General features: G+C 49.4%; 1 protein-coding gene across 1 annotated transcript; it reads left to right on the forward strand.

Moving 5' to 3' along the window:
- Positions 1–45: 45 nt before the first annotated feature.
- DUSP5 (dual specificity phosphatase 5) lies at positions 46–13,086 on the forward strand. Its single transcript, XM_068548530.1, has 4 exons — positions 46–455; positions 5,436–5,584; positions 8,614–8,833; positions 11,613–13,086. Exons 1-4 carry the CDS (start codon positions 77–79, stop codon positions 12,017–12,019), a joined length of 1,155 nt encoding a protein of 384 aa, XP_068404631.1. The 5' UTR covers positions 46–76; the 3' UTR covers positions 12,020–13,086.
- Positions 13,087–15,928: the final 2,842 nt, after the last annotated feature.

Consider the following 15,928-nt stretch of genomic DNA (forward strand, 5'->3'; position numbering starts at 1 on the left):
CCGGGCCTCGCCGGCGGGCACCCTGGCTGTGGGCACCTGCGGGGCGCACGGCGCGGGGCCGCTGGGCGGCGGCGGCATGAAGGTCACGTCGCTCGACGGGCGCCAGCTGCGCAAGATGCTCCGCAAGGAGGCTGCGGCGCGCTGTGTGGTGCTCGACTGCCGGCCCTACCTGGCCTTCGCCTCTTCGAGCGTGCGCGGCTCGCTCAATGTCAACCTCAACTCGGTGGTGTTGCGGCGGGCCCGCGGAGGCGCGGTGTCGGCGCGCTACGTGCTGCCGGACGAGGCGGCGCGCGCGCGGCTGCTGCAGGAGGGCGGCGGTGGCGTGGTGGCCGTAGTCGTGCTGGACCAGGGCAGCCGCCACTGGCAGAAACTGCGCGAGGAGAGCTCCGCGCGCGTCGTGCTTACCTCGCTGCTCGCCTGCCTGCCCGCCGGCCCGCGGGTCTACTTCCTCAAAGGTGAGCGCGTCTGGGACGCCGGTCCCCTGTTACCGTCCGCGCCGGGACGGCCCCGGGCTCTGGGGTCCCCTGCTGGCGCCGGGCGCCTTTCTCGACGCTAGAACCCGAGCAGTTCTCCGCTGGCGGGAGTCTGCACCTTGGGGCTCGACGTGCGCTAGGGAGGGCACTGCCAGTGTCAGCGCTCACGGCTTCCCCACTCGCGTTCCTCGAAAGCGCTTGACGATCGGCCTTTCGGCCCCGGTGGGTGGGGTGGGGTTGCTTACGCAGCCGGGGGCGCTGCTTCTCAGTTGGGGGTCGGTCGGCTAGTGCTGGGCGCGGGCCGGCTTTCCTGGCGCCGGCTTCACCGCTCTCGCTGGGGCCTGCGCTCTGGAGCCGTCCTGATGGACAGATCTGGAGGGATCAGCAGGTCGCAACACCCTCACCCCCGAAGCGTGGCGCCGCGGTGTCCCCTTTCCTCCCTCCTGCACGATTAACGTATGTTAGGCTGTGTCTTCTTCGACCCTCTTGCCTTTTTGACCCTGGCGAGTCCCTCTCCTCCCCTCCCCTTCCTTTCCATTTCATTTTATTGCTTTTTATTGTTTCTTGGCTTCCCCTTCTCCCCTCCCAGGCCTTTCTCTAGCTCCGTTTGGAGCTGACACCCTTTTCACCTCCTCTCCCCCACCCCGGGATCATCTCCTGTACTGGTCTTGGGCCAAACCCGGCGGGCCTAATGCTGTCTGCCAGGGGTGGGAGGCAGGCTGGCCAGCGAGCCAGGACACATGAGAGGTGCCACAGGGTGGTTGTGAAGGGGATTGCGTCACATTTGGTTTGAGATCTCCAGAAGCTGCTTCACCAGTCTGCCCATTCCACCTGCTGGGGGAGATGACGTTGGTGGTGGGTGGGTGATTTACTCTCAGACTCCAGAGTATTGATTTCTGGGTCACTTCCTATGACTGCTGCCACCTTGTATTTGAGTCCTTTGTAACCTCAGATGTATGGAAGGTGTAGCCTGTAGGGCAGATGTGAGGACTCAGCCTAGGCTGCACGGGCCGACTCTGACGGGGACACCTTGAGGTGTAACACTGATGTGATTCAGAGCTCAGGTGCAGTGAGCTGAGAGAGTGAGAGCGCTGTTTTAAAACCGTGCAACTTGTGGAGTTTTACACATTCCAGGCCAGGAGATTCCAGAGGCACACGGGCAGCTCCCACCTCTATTAGCACCTCTTGCAGACTGTCCCCTGTTGATTCCTGTTAGGGAAACAACAGAGGCAGAAGATGATGATCTTCCTCTTTTACCCAGCCTCAGCCCCCAGGAGATGGAGAGTGCCCTCCAAGCTCTGCAGAGGTTTCACACACAGTCCCTGATTTCTTTTTGATATGCTTTTTGTCTCCTCTTCTTAGCAGTGAGTACAGAAAAAGCTTCTGCCTCTCCAGTAGCATGAAAGATACATTCCAGGGAACCTTTCCGGGTCCTGTCTGTGCTCCCCACCCCTCTCCAGGGGGCCATGCTAGCAGTTTGGAAGTTATTGCCACAGGAAGTAGGCAGCTCTGTAGACTCACATCTCAGGAAAATTAATGTTTAAAAAAAATTTTTTTAATGTAAGTAACATACAGCACAAAGGCTGTACAATGAAAAGTGGATCTTCTGCACGCCCTAGAACCCAGTTCTACTCCCTAGAGACAACAGTCAACTATTTCTTGTTCATCTTTAGATAAATTAATTTTCCATGAGTAAAAATAGAATGATTTTGTATATTTCCTGTTCCTGCCTCTTTCATCTAACTAGATCTTGAGAGATTTGTCCATATCAGAGCATACATGTCCTATTCACTTTTTAAACCCATCCCCTGGTGATAGCCAGTAAGTAGGTTGCTTCCAGCCTTAGTATTTGAAGCAGTGTGGGAGAGTATAACTTTGTCCAAATGCTTTTGCATGTGCACTATCTTTCAGTAAAATTATGAGAATTGCCAGGTCGAAAGTTATGTCCGTTTTAAATTTCAGTAGAAATTGCTTAATACTTACCCTTATAACAGTACTAAGTTGTTGCCAAAGAAAATTATTTCTTTAACTAACTCACGTCCAGATAAGAGTTCAGGTTTTTAATCTAGTGGCATCTCAGATCGTGGGGCAAACCTTTTTTTTTTTGGCCACGCAGCATGTGGAATCTAAGTTCCCCAACCAGGGATCGAACCCAAGCCCCCTGCATTGGAAGCACGGAGTCTTAACCACAGGACCGCCAGGGAAGTCCTGCAGTGCCTTTTACACTTCCCTCAATGCCCACCCCTCCCAAAAAAACCCACTACAATGAGAAGACTGAACGGCATTGTCAGTGCGTATTTATATATAGTGTCTGTGTGCTTTCTCTGCTCAGTTCCCCTGGTAATGTGGTGGTTTTCAAAAACAGAATCACTCTGAAGAGGATTGAAGCTGCCAAAAGAATTGCCACGGCTCTTGCAGCTCAAGTGAGGCACCAGAGAGGAATGTTCCGTCTCTCCACGCCTCTGATGGGAGTGGGTGAAAGACAGACCATCTAATCTATAGGACTCCTGACCCCAGCTGGAAGAGGCAGGACCCTGTTTATCTGTCCCTCAACTACACTGAGACTCTTTGTCTGCCTGCCTTATTTTGTCAACAGGCAGGCAGGACCCAGCCCACACCCGCACCTCCTGTCTGTCCTCCTAACAGCCAACTCTTTTTATTATTATTATTATTTTAATTTATTTTATTTTTGGCTGTGTTGGGTCTTCATGGCTGCCCGCGGGCTTTCTAGTTGCGGCGAGCAAGGGCTACTCTTCGTTGCAGTGCACGGGCTTCTCATTGTGGTGGCTTCTCTTGTTGCAGAGCATGGGCTCTAGGCGCGTGGGCTTCAGTAGTTGTGGCGCGATGACTCTAGAGCACAGGCTCAGTAGTTGTGGCGCACAGGCTTAGTTGCTCCAGGGCATGTGGGATCTTCCCAGACCAGGGCTGGAACCCGTGTGCCCTGCATTGGCAGGAGGATTCTTAACCACTGTGCCACCAGGGAAGCCCAACAGCCAACTGTTAAGTGCTCTATTTAAAGCCAAGAGATGGGGTGGCCTGAAGGCTTCTCTTTCCCAAGCTTCATTCTGAAGTTTGAGAGGGCCTGGGCCACTCTTACTTCAGATTCCCAACCCCTATCACTCAGTTTGTCTCCTGGGACCCAAAATGTTGAGGCCCAGGCACAGGAAGTGATTTGCTAACTAGGGACACCTCTTCGGAGGAGGCTGAGGGTCAGTGTAAGTGTGGTTTCTTTCTGACTTCTGGGAGGGAAGGGGTGGGGGCAATGGTGGGGAGGGAGGGGAAACTAAGCCACAGACACCTTCAAACTTTCCACCTCCGCCTCCCTCAGGCATGGCCTGTCATCATGACCGGGAACGTGGTCATTGTGGAGGTCCAGAAGCTCATTTGGGGAGGCCCAATTGGCTATTTGTTGAAGTGACCACAGGGGAGATTTGGGTGTGCTAAATGGGGTTGGGGGCAGTTCCAGCAAGCTGAGAGGAAGCAGTAATGGCTAGATGACTCATTCTAGGAATTGGCTGCAGCTTCTGGGAGAGAGCTGGAGACTGCCGTGTAATCCATTAACCATTTGCCTACTGCAGGGGTTTAAAAAGCCACCATGTCCTCCACTGTGGGGCTATTACAACACCAAAAGACAGAAGAAAAAAAGGGGGCCTTTTTGGAAAAATACATGGTCTCAGAATGCTTATTTAATTGATGATTTAGGGAATTCCCTGGCGGTCCAGTGGTTAGGACTCAGCACTTTCACTGCCAGGGCCCAGGTTCAATCCCTGGTCAGGGAACTAAGATCCCATAAGCTGGGAACTAGGATCTCACAAGCTGCGCAGCATGGCCAAAAAAAAAAAATTGATGATTTGACCCCAAGTGAATTTTCTGGGCCAGAAAAAGAAGCAGGTTTTCTGGAGGCTCTTGGAAGTGTCTTTAGGTCCCTTTGGATTGGAAGCAAAGTGTTTCCCCACACAAGTCTGGCCTGTGCACCCAGCAGCATTTGGCATTCTGAGGCTTCGAGGCCAGTGCTTCATTTGGTTCTTCCCTACCTCATGTATGGGCCCGAGAACTTACCTGCTCAAGTTTCTATGACTTGGTCAGAGAGTAGTTTTTACCTTAAGTGATCTGATCCATTTGGAGAAGTTTAAATATAGTTAGGATTTTTATAGAATCATACCTGCCAGGTATGAGGGGGTGTGTGTGTGTGTGTAGCTGGGGAGAAAGTTCAGGAGGGGAGGGTGATAAGGAGATAAAGGGAAAGTAGGTGGTCATCAAGGAGAAAGAAAGAGTTTTTACTTAAAGGGGTAAGAATTAAGTTCAGAAGGCCTCATTGCTCTGGTTTGGAAGGTAATTAACTAGATTGATTACATTGGACCTGTGGAGAGGATTGTCAGCAGTGTTCTTAGCACCTTGGCAAAGAGAAAGGGCAGGGCTGTTTTATTGCCCTGAGTTTAAACCTCGTGTTAGCCCCCATTCCCTTATGAATAGAGGAGGTTTCATCTATAATCCAGTTTAGAGCTAAGGGACTAGGGATGAAACAGACCAGTTTAGCAGTCTCGTTCACAAATTAATGAAATTCTGCATAATCACACCTGCATTTTAGATAAATGAGAGAAAATAGCTTTTGTTTTCTGGAAGGATTTGGTTAATATTTGCCAGATGTCAGATATTTTTCCTTTCACAGTTTAAGCTTCTTCTGATAGGCATAGAAAGTTAATCATTGCCTCTCTGAACTATAGCTTTTTAGGAGAGGGAGAGAGAGAGAGTGTGTATGTGTGTGTGTGTCTGTGGAGCCCGTTTCTATCCTAAAACTATTACTTGTTTTGGCTCAATTTTTTAATATGACCAAAATGTATGGTAGCTGAATATTTTTTTACTATTCCACACTGAGGGTATTGATCAATTCTGGGCATTTTCTGACAGCCTGAGAAAAATCGATGCTTATATCTTTCTTGCTTTTTTTTTTTTGTCTTTTAGGGGGATATGAGACTTTCCACTCGGAATATCCTGAGTGTTGCGTGGACGTAAAACCCATTTCACCAGAGAAGGTTGAAACCGAGACAGCCCTCATCAGTCAGTGTGGGAAATCAGTGCTCAACATCAGCTACAGGCCGGCTTACGACCAGGTACACTGTGTGGAAGTACCATCCCGGCTCCTGGCTCTGTTCCTTGCACAGCACCCTGGCTCTTCCACTCCGTGCTCAGCAACCTTGGTTGGTTCGTTTGCGGATCAGGGAGTTGGCAGAGGCCTCTAGCTTTAGAGAGCCTCTGTTGCTTGCCAACTTGAGTTTCCATCTAAGAGTAAATGAGCTTCCTTCCAGCAAATAAGCTGACAAGAGCAAATGCACTTCAGGATGCTTGGTGGCTTCTGGCAAAAAGTGGAAGCGAAAGATACATTATTATTAGCTGGCCTGGGAGGTGCAGAGAAGCTTTGAAATATCGATTTAGGTTTCCCTGAAGACGTTTCAGAGCTGACTTTCAGGCTTCCTGTGTTGATCTTCTTCATAACTGTTCATGCTCTGCAGTTTCTGCAAACCAACCCAGTATCTGTATAAGCGTGTCTTGGTATTTTTAACTGAAGGAGGAAGATTGGGGAAGGGTTGTAGAGAAATTACTATTTGGATGGCTAAGCAGCCTCCCCTAGGGGTTTCTGATGCTTATAATTCCATAAATTCTGAAACCAGAGATCAAGACACACTAGAGGATTTCATGTGTCTACAAACATGTGGGGTTTTTCCCTTCAAAGAACTGTACTTTCTGGCAACTCATTAAAGGAAGAAAAAGTGGACGGCTCAGGCAGGGGTTACCTATACCTTGCAGGAGGATGTGGAAAAAGCCAGCAAGGACCCAAATCTGCAGAAAACAGAGATCAAAACCTACCTTCCCATTTTACAGAGGAAAAAACTGTCACAGCTGGTGGGATGATTGATTTTGCCAAGAATCCTGCAGCTGGGTTCATGGCTGCACTAGGCCCAGAACTCCCTTCTCTTAACTCCTTGTTCTGGTTCTTTTCAGGACCCTGTTCTGTTTTCCACATGCCTTCTTTTGGAAGAGGGCCAGTCTAGGCATCTGACTTGGTAGGAGGAGCTTTTCAGGTTCTTTGCACAAAATAAGAACATACCCAAATCATAAGAAGGAAGATTTCTAGATACTGCCTAAGATGCCAGCTGCCTGCCAAGAGCAGAGCTCTGCCCCTGGGGATAAACTTCCAAATACAGCCAGGTGGCTTTTCCTTGAATGGAAACCTGTTAGCTTGGCGAGGTGCCAGGGTTATTATTTTGTTTGTTTTCTTTTATTAAAATTACAGTGTATGATGAACCCTGGGCTTTCAAGCCATGGGCATCCGGCTTAGCTGGATTTCTATTTTTATTTGTTTGTTTGGGTGGTGTTTTCCCCCTCCTTTCTCAGAAAGTGAAAGAGAAACGAGACTTTGCAGGATGTTGTGAAAGCACAGCAGACCTTTGGCCAAGCAAGGACCAGGGAGGCCCTGGTGTGTTTCCACCGTTCATCTGGGGAACCCCCTAGTGCTACTCTTAGTAGCGCTTCTGCCTTGAGAGAAGCCAGGTGAGGTCATGTTAACCTTTGGGGTTTCTGAAGGCCTTTGGTTTCTTTCTCTTGAGTCTAAAAAGAAGATTCAAAAAAGGAAAGAAACATGGTTTCAGGGGTGTTGGGCTAAGCTCCAGGAGAAATTGAGTAGGATCCCAGGCCTTGTGTGTCAGCATTTTCCAGGCTCTAAAGAGAGGGAGAGATCTATGTAGGTACACCTAAAGTGTTAAGCTCAGGGGCCAGCTAATAAAAATACTGGTTACTATTACTACCTTTTGTAAAATCTCTGTAACTTTCTTTCAAGTGGCCAAACTGGCCTTTGCCTTAAGCACATGACTTCTCAGGAAAGAAAAAGCAAACACCCATGCGGGGTAATTTGAGAATTGCCTTCTCCTGGCCCTCGTCCCGTGCCCCTTTCCCTATTGTGGGTCTGGCAGAGAGTTTCCATTCTACTCTTATTCCAGGACAGGAAATGGAAACACAGGAAGCGGATGGATGATATGGGAAAGGCTGGCAAAGACACAGCTACTGTCACCCCAGCTCAGTGTTTTCCCTCTAAATCTCCAGGGGCTCCCATTGTTCCAAGTATGGAACAATGGCTTTTCTTGCCACCCTGGAAATGCTGAGACTGCCAGAGTCCGATTAGCTAGCTGTTCTTTTTAGCTTTGCCTCAGGGTAGATGGTCTCTGGTTCTTTGGGCATCCTTCTTAACTAGAAACCTCAGGTATAGGTGGTCTCCAAAAGGGTGAAGATGTCTGCGTCTCTCACCAAAACTCAGCCCCACAAGAAGAAGATCAGGCCTGGGACTTCCCTGGCAGTCCAGTGGTTAAGACTCCATGCTTCCATTGCAGGGGGCACGGGTTCGATCCCTGGTTGGGGAAGTAAGATCCTGCAGCCTTCATGCCACGCAGTGCAGCACAGCCAAAAAAAAAAAAAAAAAGATCAGGCCCTGCTCATGGCCTAACAGCTTTTCATTATCTGAGGATTTTGGATAGATAGTGGTCATTTTCACTTCTGAGAAGTATACTTTTTTGGGGGGCGGGGGGAAGTATATTTTAACATCTCTGAGCTCCAAATGCATCTTAGGATCAACAGTGTCCTAGGTTTGATGAAACACATTATATACAACGTCAGGATTGTAAAGGAGGGGGCTTACCTTGTTGAACCGTTTTCCATTTTATCTAGAAGGAAGCCGAGGCTGCCCCCAAGGTTAAAGGGCTCACCCTGGCACTCTCAGGGCAGCTAGAACTACAACACGGGCCTCTCAAGCCTTCCATCACACCACCCTCTTCTCATCCTTGTCAGCATAGGAAGGCTGCCGGCATTTCCTACCACCTCAATATATATAAGAAAATGAAAATCTTAGCTGTGTGAGATTTGCTGTCACTGAGTCACAAGGCAGTAATGTAGGGTAGAGAGTTTACCAGGACGGAGGCTCCACCCACACACTCTTGGGTGAACTATGCTGACTCTGAACTCTCTACCTGGAAACCAGAAAGGGAACCTCCCACCTGAAAACAAATAGGTCAGGGTTGTTTTTTGTTTCTTCTCCCCAAAGAGCAAGCTAATCCAACGTTTCCTGGTTGTCCTCCTTTGCCCCTGCTTCCAGGGCGGCCCAGTCGAAATCCTTCCGTTCCTCTACCTTGGAAGTGCCTACCATGCATCCAAGTGCGAGTTCCTCGCCAACCTGCACATCACGGCTCTGCTGAATGTCTCACGACGGACCTCTGAGGCCTGCACGACCCACCTACACTACAAATGGATCCCCGTGGAAGACAGCCATGCGGCTAACATCAGCTCCCACTTTCAAGAAGCAATAGATTTCATTGGTAGGTGCAGCCATTCCCCCTCAGTTGTTTTGGGGGCCCCCGAGGGGAACGTGTTCTTGGATTTTGATGTACTGATGGGGGTTCCCTTCACTGAGAAGAAAAGCATCTTGTTGTAGAGCCAACTTGGCTGGTTGGATGCACCGACCAAAACGACAGAGGGGAGGATTTGAGTTGCTCTTAATAGGAGCTTTAATTTGCAAGATAAATGAATTACTACAATTTTATGGCAATACTCTGTCGCTCTTGTTAGTGTTTCTGGCTGGGTGGGAAGCAGGGTGCATCCGTGTGTGATGCTCTGTGCCAGGGAAGCAGGGGAGGGAAAGAACCACCCAAACTGTGCTTCTACGTAGGTTGGGATATTTTTAAAAGCAAACAGAAGGACTGAGAGAGCACTCCTTACGCACTGAGCCCCCAGGGCCCCGGCAGCTTCCCGTGGTTTTTGGCAAACTGCTTTGGGGGCAATTGTTTTGCATTTTCAGCTGATTTTGAACTAAAGAGAGCGCTCGTCTCAAGCTCTGTGTTTTATGCACAGAGAAGTTGGCATCTTTTTGCATCCTTTGTATGTTCCGTGAGGTAGTTATCATTTACTCCACTGTGTAGGCCTGGAAACCTCTGGTCCCTCTGCCTAGAAGGGGCTTTGGGCGTTGGGATTCCAACTCCTCGAGCAGGCTGGATTGTTCTTTCATTTGACATCTCTGTTTCCCTCAACCATCTCCCCTGGGGGCTGGACTGACTTTTTTGTGTCTCAGATTTGCAAGCACCCACCACTCCCCATCCTTGTGGGCTTGCCTCCCTTTCCAGAGTCCTTCTTTCCCTTTAACATGCGTAGCTGTTGAAGCTGAGCGGTGATCTTCCTGCCTCGTGCTCTGAGGGATGTTGGAGGGAGAAAGGCCGGTGCTGGGTGCAGCAATGATTACTTAGTGCAGGGAGCCGTTAAAGGCCCCCCTTCCACCACGTGGTGGGCCCTCCGCTCAGCACACACAATCTCTACTCCACAGAAGCCTGCCGAGAAACTCACCAGAGGCAAGAGGCCTAGGCTGCCTCCCTGTTCCTGGAGGCTCTGGGCTGCGATGGTTCCTTTGGAGTCTCTGAGAGACGGTCAAGATGATGGGTTCAGGGTGGGAAACCCTTGACTTGTTCTCTCTGTCCCTGGGAATGCCTTGCCCTTGTCAGCCTGTTATTTAATTACCTAGATAGCTTCTCAGTGAGGTCATGAAACCCGCCCCCATCACTTCTCAGAAGCCTCCCTCCCCATCCTGTGTGTGCATTGTGTCTGTGTACACAAGCGCACAAACCCACAGCATTCTGAAGGCACACGAGATGCTTTTCCCCAGACTCCTTGCCCTGCTGGAGGAAGGAGGGACTGAGGCCGAACCATGCATTGACCCCTTCCGAGGGCCACATAGAAGGCAAGCCCCCAGGGGTGAAGTGGGATCCAGAAGCAACACACTGTAGGCCTTTTGCTTTCTGGGATTTGGCTCTGGGCCAATTAAAAGCTAGACTACCAGCTTTTTGCTGGTGGAGGAGCAAAAGATGGTTGGAGTCACGACCCTATAATCCTAGGAACTTGGAGTCCCTGTTGAACTTATTTACAGGAACTCTTTTTTTTTTCTTTTGAATCAGAGACTGTATTGGGCCACTTCTAATGAGGAATCCTGGGGTGTCCTTTGGGATTTTCATTCTGTTGGGGAAACTCCAGGTTCCTCCCTGACTCCTCAGAAACTGGATCTTTCAGATCTTAGAGATGCACTTGCAAATTTCTTGGACTTGAGGAGGGAGGTGGGTAAGGGAGCTGACTTTTTATTTGCCCTTCAAAATCTTAAATGTTTTTGCATACTGTGGCCTTACATAGTGCCATGGACATCTAACTTCCTGTGATGTAATTGTTTCCTCACTAGCAAGAGAGGGAATTGGAAAGACTCTTTTTTGTGGTTTTTATTTGATGTGTATATATGTTTAACCTTTCACCCCTGCTCATTTTTAACAGTTGGAGCTCTTTTGGGGGGAGGAGTAGAACAGAAAAGGAGGGCACCCCACTTTTGTCATATTGAGCTAACGAATGCTAACTGAAGGTGGTAGCTTTATAGCAGTGACTCCCATTGTTGTGCAAGATGGAGTTTGCCAAAGCCATTTATATCCTCCGTCTAGTAAGCGTTACTTAGCCAAGGCTAAAATTAGTGGCTGTGCACTATTTATTGTATGTTTGGTTGGTTGGGAACCCTCGGTGCTGAGCCAAGCATCCCACCCTGGTACAGCCAAACAGGGATCCCGGGGAGGCTGGAAGGCCTCAACCAGGATGAGGGCTAGGTCATCACCATTAGAATCAGACCCCGAGAGACAGGAATTGCTTCTCCAAGTCAGTCTTTGAGCCTGGGACCCTCTCAGGGAAATGTGAATGTGCAATAAAAACTTGCATGCAGCTTCAAAGATTTTCCCAAAGTCTTCTTGAAACGCATCCGTGGAACCCGAGTTAAGATGGCATCCCCAGGAAGGAGTTACTCCAGGTCTAGCACCTCCAGTGGCAGAACCTGTGAAAGTATCCTGGAGAACTAAGGATTGTGAAGGTCCTACACAGAGATAGACATCATGGTGGGACCCCAAAGTCTATCCTCAGCAGTGGAGGTTAAAGACTGGCAAAAGCTTGGTGTGGGACCACAGACGTTGAGCAGGGATGATGATTTGATAACTAGGTCACTTTTTTTTTTTAATTCTTTAATTAAATCCAATTGCCTTTGAGTTCCAATCCCAACTCATTTTCACTGTCTTTTCTTTCTTCCAGACTGTGTCAGGGAAAAGGGAGGCAAGGTCCTGGTTCACTGTGAGGCTGGGATCTCCCGCTCGCCCACCATCTGCATGGCTTACCTCATGAAGACCAAGCAGTTCCACCTAAAGGACGCCTTTGATTACATCAAGCAGAGGAGGAGTGTGGTTTCGCCCAACTTCAGCTTCATGGGCCAGCTCCTGCAGTATGAGTCCGAGATCCTGCCTTCCGCGCCTAGCCCCCAGGCTCCCTCCTCCCAAGGGGAGGCAGCCGGCCCTTCGTTCATAGCCCATTTGCAGACACTGAGCCCTGAAGTGCAGGGTTCCTACTGCACGTTCCCTACCTCGGTGCTGGCACCATTGCCCACCCACTCAACGGTCTCAGAGCTCAGCCAGAGCCCCATGGCCACAGCCACATCCTGCTAAGACCAGGGTGGGAGAACCAGCCCAGCTCCAAGAACAACTGTGATTTTGTATTTTAACTCGTGGACATTTCATACCTGTGCAATACTGAAGACCTCACTCTGTCCCTCTGTCCTGGTGGGACAGTGAAGGGTCACCAGGTTTGCAAACAAACTTCAGACTGACCTCGGGGATAGGTTCTTGGGACTGAAGGAAGGCCAAGCCATTGCGAGAGCACAGCGCGTGCTGACTACTGTATTTCCAGACCCCCTGCCCTCAGGACTGCCCAGTCGTTGCACCTCAAAGTTTGCCTTTTCATTTCAAGCATAAGGCAATAAATACCTGCAGCAACGTGAGAGAAAGCAGTTGCTGGACCAGGAGAAAAGGCAGTAACGAAGCCAATTCATTTTGAAGGAAGCACAATTTCCACCTTATTTTTTTAACTTTGGCAGTCTCCGTATCGGTCTCTGTTGCTTCAGGGCATAAGCTGATCACCACCCAGTCAGGAAAGTAACCCTACAGGGTTTTAGGGACATGATGTATATGCCGATTTGAACCCTCAGATGATTTTGAGACTCTGTCTTGGGTCAGGTGGAATCATTTGGGTGAAGTAGTGAGACAGTAACACTTCTGGTTTCCTCTTCACTGTGGGTTTTTCCCTGACTTTGGACTTTGGCATGATTCTTACTCATACTTGAACCTTTCTCGTTGCACCTCTCCTCAAAGCAACTCTGGCGTCATTTGAAAAGAGTTCTTTAGACCACAGACCAACAATCACCCCTTTGAGGTGGTGGCACTGGGTGCCAGGAGAGAAAGGGTACCCACTGTCTGGGTCAGTGGCATTGAAACGGTTGTCACCCCAGCTTGCTGTCCTTATATGTGCTTGTCTCGTCTCTGGTGACACTTGTTTTCTTCCCTGCCCCTCGGGGTTGTCTTCAAGCTGTTGACTTCTGGGATTTGCAGATTTCTCAATGTGGTACTACTTCCTTTTTGTCTGTAGGTTATTTCTCCAGGGGAAAAGGCAATAATTTCCTAAAATCCATATGAATGTGAAGAAAAGCAGTATGTTACTGGTTGTTGATGTTGTTGTTTTTTATAGTGCAAAATAAAAATAGTAAGAAGAACAAAAACGCTTCTTCATGTTGGTGAGTTGGGGTAAGGCAGGGATACACTGAGGCGGGGCCCAGCCTGCCTCACTGGGTTTTATTTCCGAACGAACGCTAAGGTGATGGTGTTGGGTGTGCAGTTGGAGGCATGAGGCTGTACGTCTGCTCGCGAGCTGGTGATCATAACAATACAGAATAATGCTTTCCAGTTGGGAGGCTTCCCTTAGCTCACTTGCAAGAGAGCTCCTTAGGCTCAGGCCACATGGAGAGGTGGTCAGAGCATCCACCCACCCTGGGCTCTTTGTGAGCCCCAGGCAGAGTTCAACTTGAACCTCCACTTCCTCATCCATGAAATGAGTGAACTAAGCTAGATGATCCCAAAAGCCCCTTAGAGCTCAAGACCCTTGATTCCAGCAAACCTGAGTGGCAAGCTTGTGGTCAGGCCCCTCCCTCCAGTGCCTGGCATGTGGCAGACTCTCAGAAAAGTTTGGAAAAATGACCAAGGGACAGATAAGTGAACTAGGTAAAGGTTAACCTTAAATGCCTGTTCTCCCTCTTTTACCCTTGGAATTAATTCTTCCAGATAATTCCCTCAGGAGTTCCTAAGTAAATCCCTCAATGAGTTGATTTAAATCCAAGGCTGAATCAACTTGCCTTCTGAGTAATTTCCTCTGTGTGGTGGAGGAAGGAAGGGGCAATATTTGCTTATTCCCATGGCTTATGTCTCTGTTCCAGCCTAACTCTTGGGGCCTGTTTCCTAATCAAGGGGAACGGGAAATTGGCTGGGAATGATACCATATGTGCCTGACACAGGGATTCCAATCCATACCCCGTGATTATGGGGGGGGTCCAGAGAGGCCTCCAGCACCCCCCCGCAGCGAACACCATGTCAACAAATAGCAAGATGGCGGCCGAGCCCAGGGTAGCCCAGCTCTTTCTAAACATCTCACCTCAAAGACTTTGCTTGAGACTTTGCTCCCCACACACCTTTCCTTCCCCACTGGTTCCTTGGAGAGTCCTCAGATAAGAATGTCACCCAGACTGGGGAAGCTGCATTTCCTTCAGCCTGCACCCCTCATCTGCATAATCCAAGCAAGGTTTCCAGGGGAAGAAAGTGGAGTGAAGGGCACTGTATAGGAAGAAGAAATCCTGGGTTCTAGCCCTCACCCTGCCCCTAACTAGTGCTTTAGAGCTAATCTCTAATCTTGCTGGACCAAACTTCAGGGCTTGGTCTACCTGAGGTCCCTCCCTGGTTTCATATCTCTGAGCCTCCGCTCTGCCTTGGAATGTGTCCCATTGTGTGGGCCTGTCCAGGTGCTGAGTGGCTGGAGGGGCCGCAAGCCGGGAGAGCCAGGGAGGGGGAAGCTGGATACAGGCTGGGGTGATGTGCTAAGCCGCATCCCACTTGCTGACATTTGCTTTATTGCATTAAAGTCTTTCTCTGAAGGGTGAGTAAGTCCTCTAAATCAGGCATATGAGGATTGCTCATAAGCCAGTGAGTCACTGGAGGGTAAGCCAAGTGAAGCCCCACAGCTGGGGATGGCTCTGTAACTCTCACTCCCTTAATAGTCTTCTCATTAATTACACCTCCATTTTTGCCAAGACCAACTTTACATTGGCTTCCAGTGCCAGGTGGAGAATTAAAGCTGGTGTTATCCAGTTCCTTCATCCCCAGGTTTTGAAGGAACACCTCCCTTGGTCTCCAGCAATGCTTCAGGCAGAGATGTGTCTGGGAGAATAGAAATGTTAATTCTCTATTCTGTTCCCCAGCAGAGTCTGTGGGTGAGCTCCTCAGGTCTACCCTAGCTCCTGAGCTAGGCCTGACCTAGGGGCAGGAAATGTAAAAGCAGCTCACACCAGTGTGCTCGAAGGAGCCCTGTGTACCCATGGTTCTCCTTTGTGTGAGGACCCAGGGAAAAAGCACCCCAGATCTCAATACCCTGAAAGGCTGCATCTCACTGAGTTGCTGGTGGTTTCTCTTCTGAACACCATAAAGTTGGTGACCACCCCTGTTTCCCTCTTTGCTCAGGCAAGGAGACAGCTCAGAACCAAATTTTTAGCCTACCTCTGGCAATTTTCTAGGACCTTATGGCATATATTTTGGGTATCAACTCTACCTGGTTTCCATTAAAATTTCCCAACTGTATTTTTCTTTACTTCCATTTCCACAGTGACTTTTAAAAAAGAACAACACTTGGGTAATAAATACTAAACATACCACAATGCATTTATGGAATGAGGTGATATGAACGTAGAGAGAAGCCAGTACATCCTCGGTGTTGCTACTCTCCATCTCACTCTGAAGGATTTATCCATGGGACTGTATAAATCTTCACCTTCTCAGTAAATCTGCCAAGTTTTGTATTCTTTCTGGAATAAACCCTGTCCAGAACCCAAACCCCATGACTAAGGCCTGGCTCTATGTCTTAGAATCTCTGGCACTGAGACCCTATATTCTGCTGCTGGTGACTTTCTATGGGGGGAGCCCTGGACCAGATGGACAGATTGCTCAAAGCCACAGCACAGATGCTCCCAACCCTCACACGCTGCATGTGATGGATGTGACTCTGTGCCTAGATAACCATCATCCGTCCATCCGTTTAACACTGAGCACCTGCTAGAACCTGGGATTCAGTGGGGAATGAGAGCTTCATAAGTACTGATGACTGTTCACTGGACTTTCTGTCCCAGAGTGGAGCTGGCCTCTCAAGGTGGACCCATGTCCCCAGCCCCACACAATCCCCTTCCCCAGCTCCCCTCTTCTTGGCTCCAGCTCCATCCTCTCCCCTCTGGCCCCAGGATGCTTCATGCCCAAGCTCCCAGATAT

The sequence above is a fragment of the Eschrichtius robustus genome, chromosome 7, assembly GCF_028021215.1.
Source record: "Eschrichtius robustus isolate mEscRob2 chromosome 7, mEscRob2.pri, whole genome shotgun sequence".
Lineage (NCBI taxonomy): Eukaryota > Metazoa > Chordata > Mammalia > Artiodactyla > Eschrichtiidae > Eschrichtius > Eschrichtius robustus.

Bases quoted from the DNA above. Each gene is read 5' to 3' on its own strand.
- DUSP5 (XM_068548530.1), top strand. From the start codon at position 77: ATGAAGGTCACGTCGCTCGACGGGCGCCAGCTGCGCAAGATGCTCCGC. The intron at 456-5,435 runs GTGAGCGCGTCT...TTTGTCTTTTAG, and splicing joins GCGGGTCTACTTCCTCAAAG to GGGGATATGAGACTTTCCAC. The intron at 5,585-8,613 runs GTACACTGTGTG...CCCTGCTTCCAG, and splicing joins ACAGGCCGGCTTACGACCAG to GGCGGCCCAGTCGAAATCCT.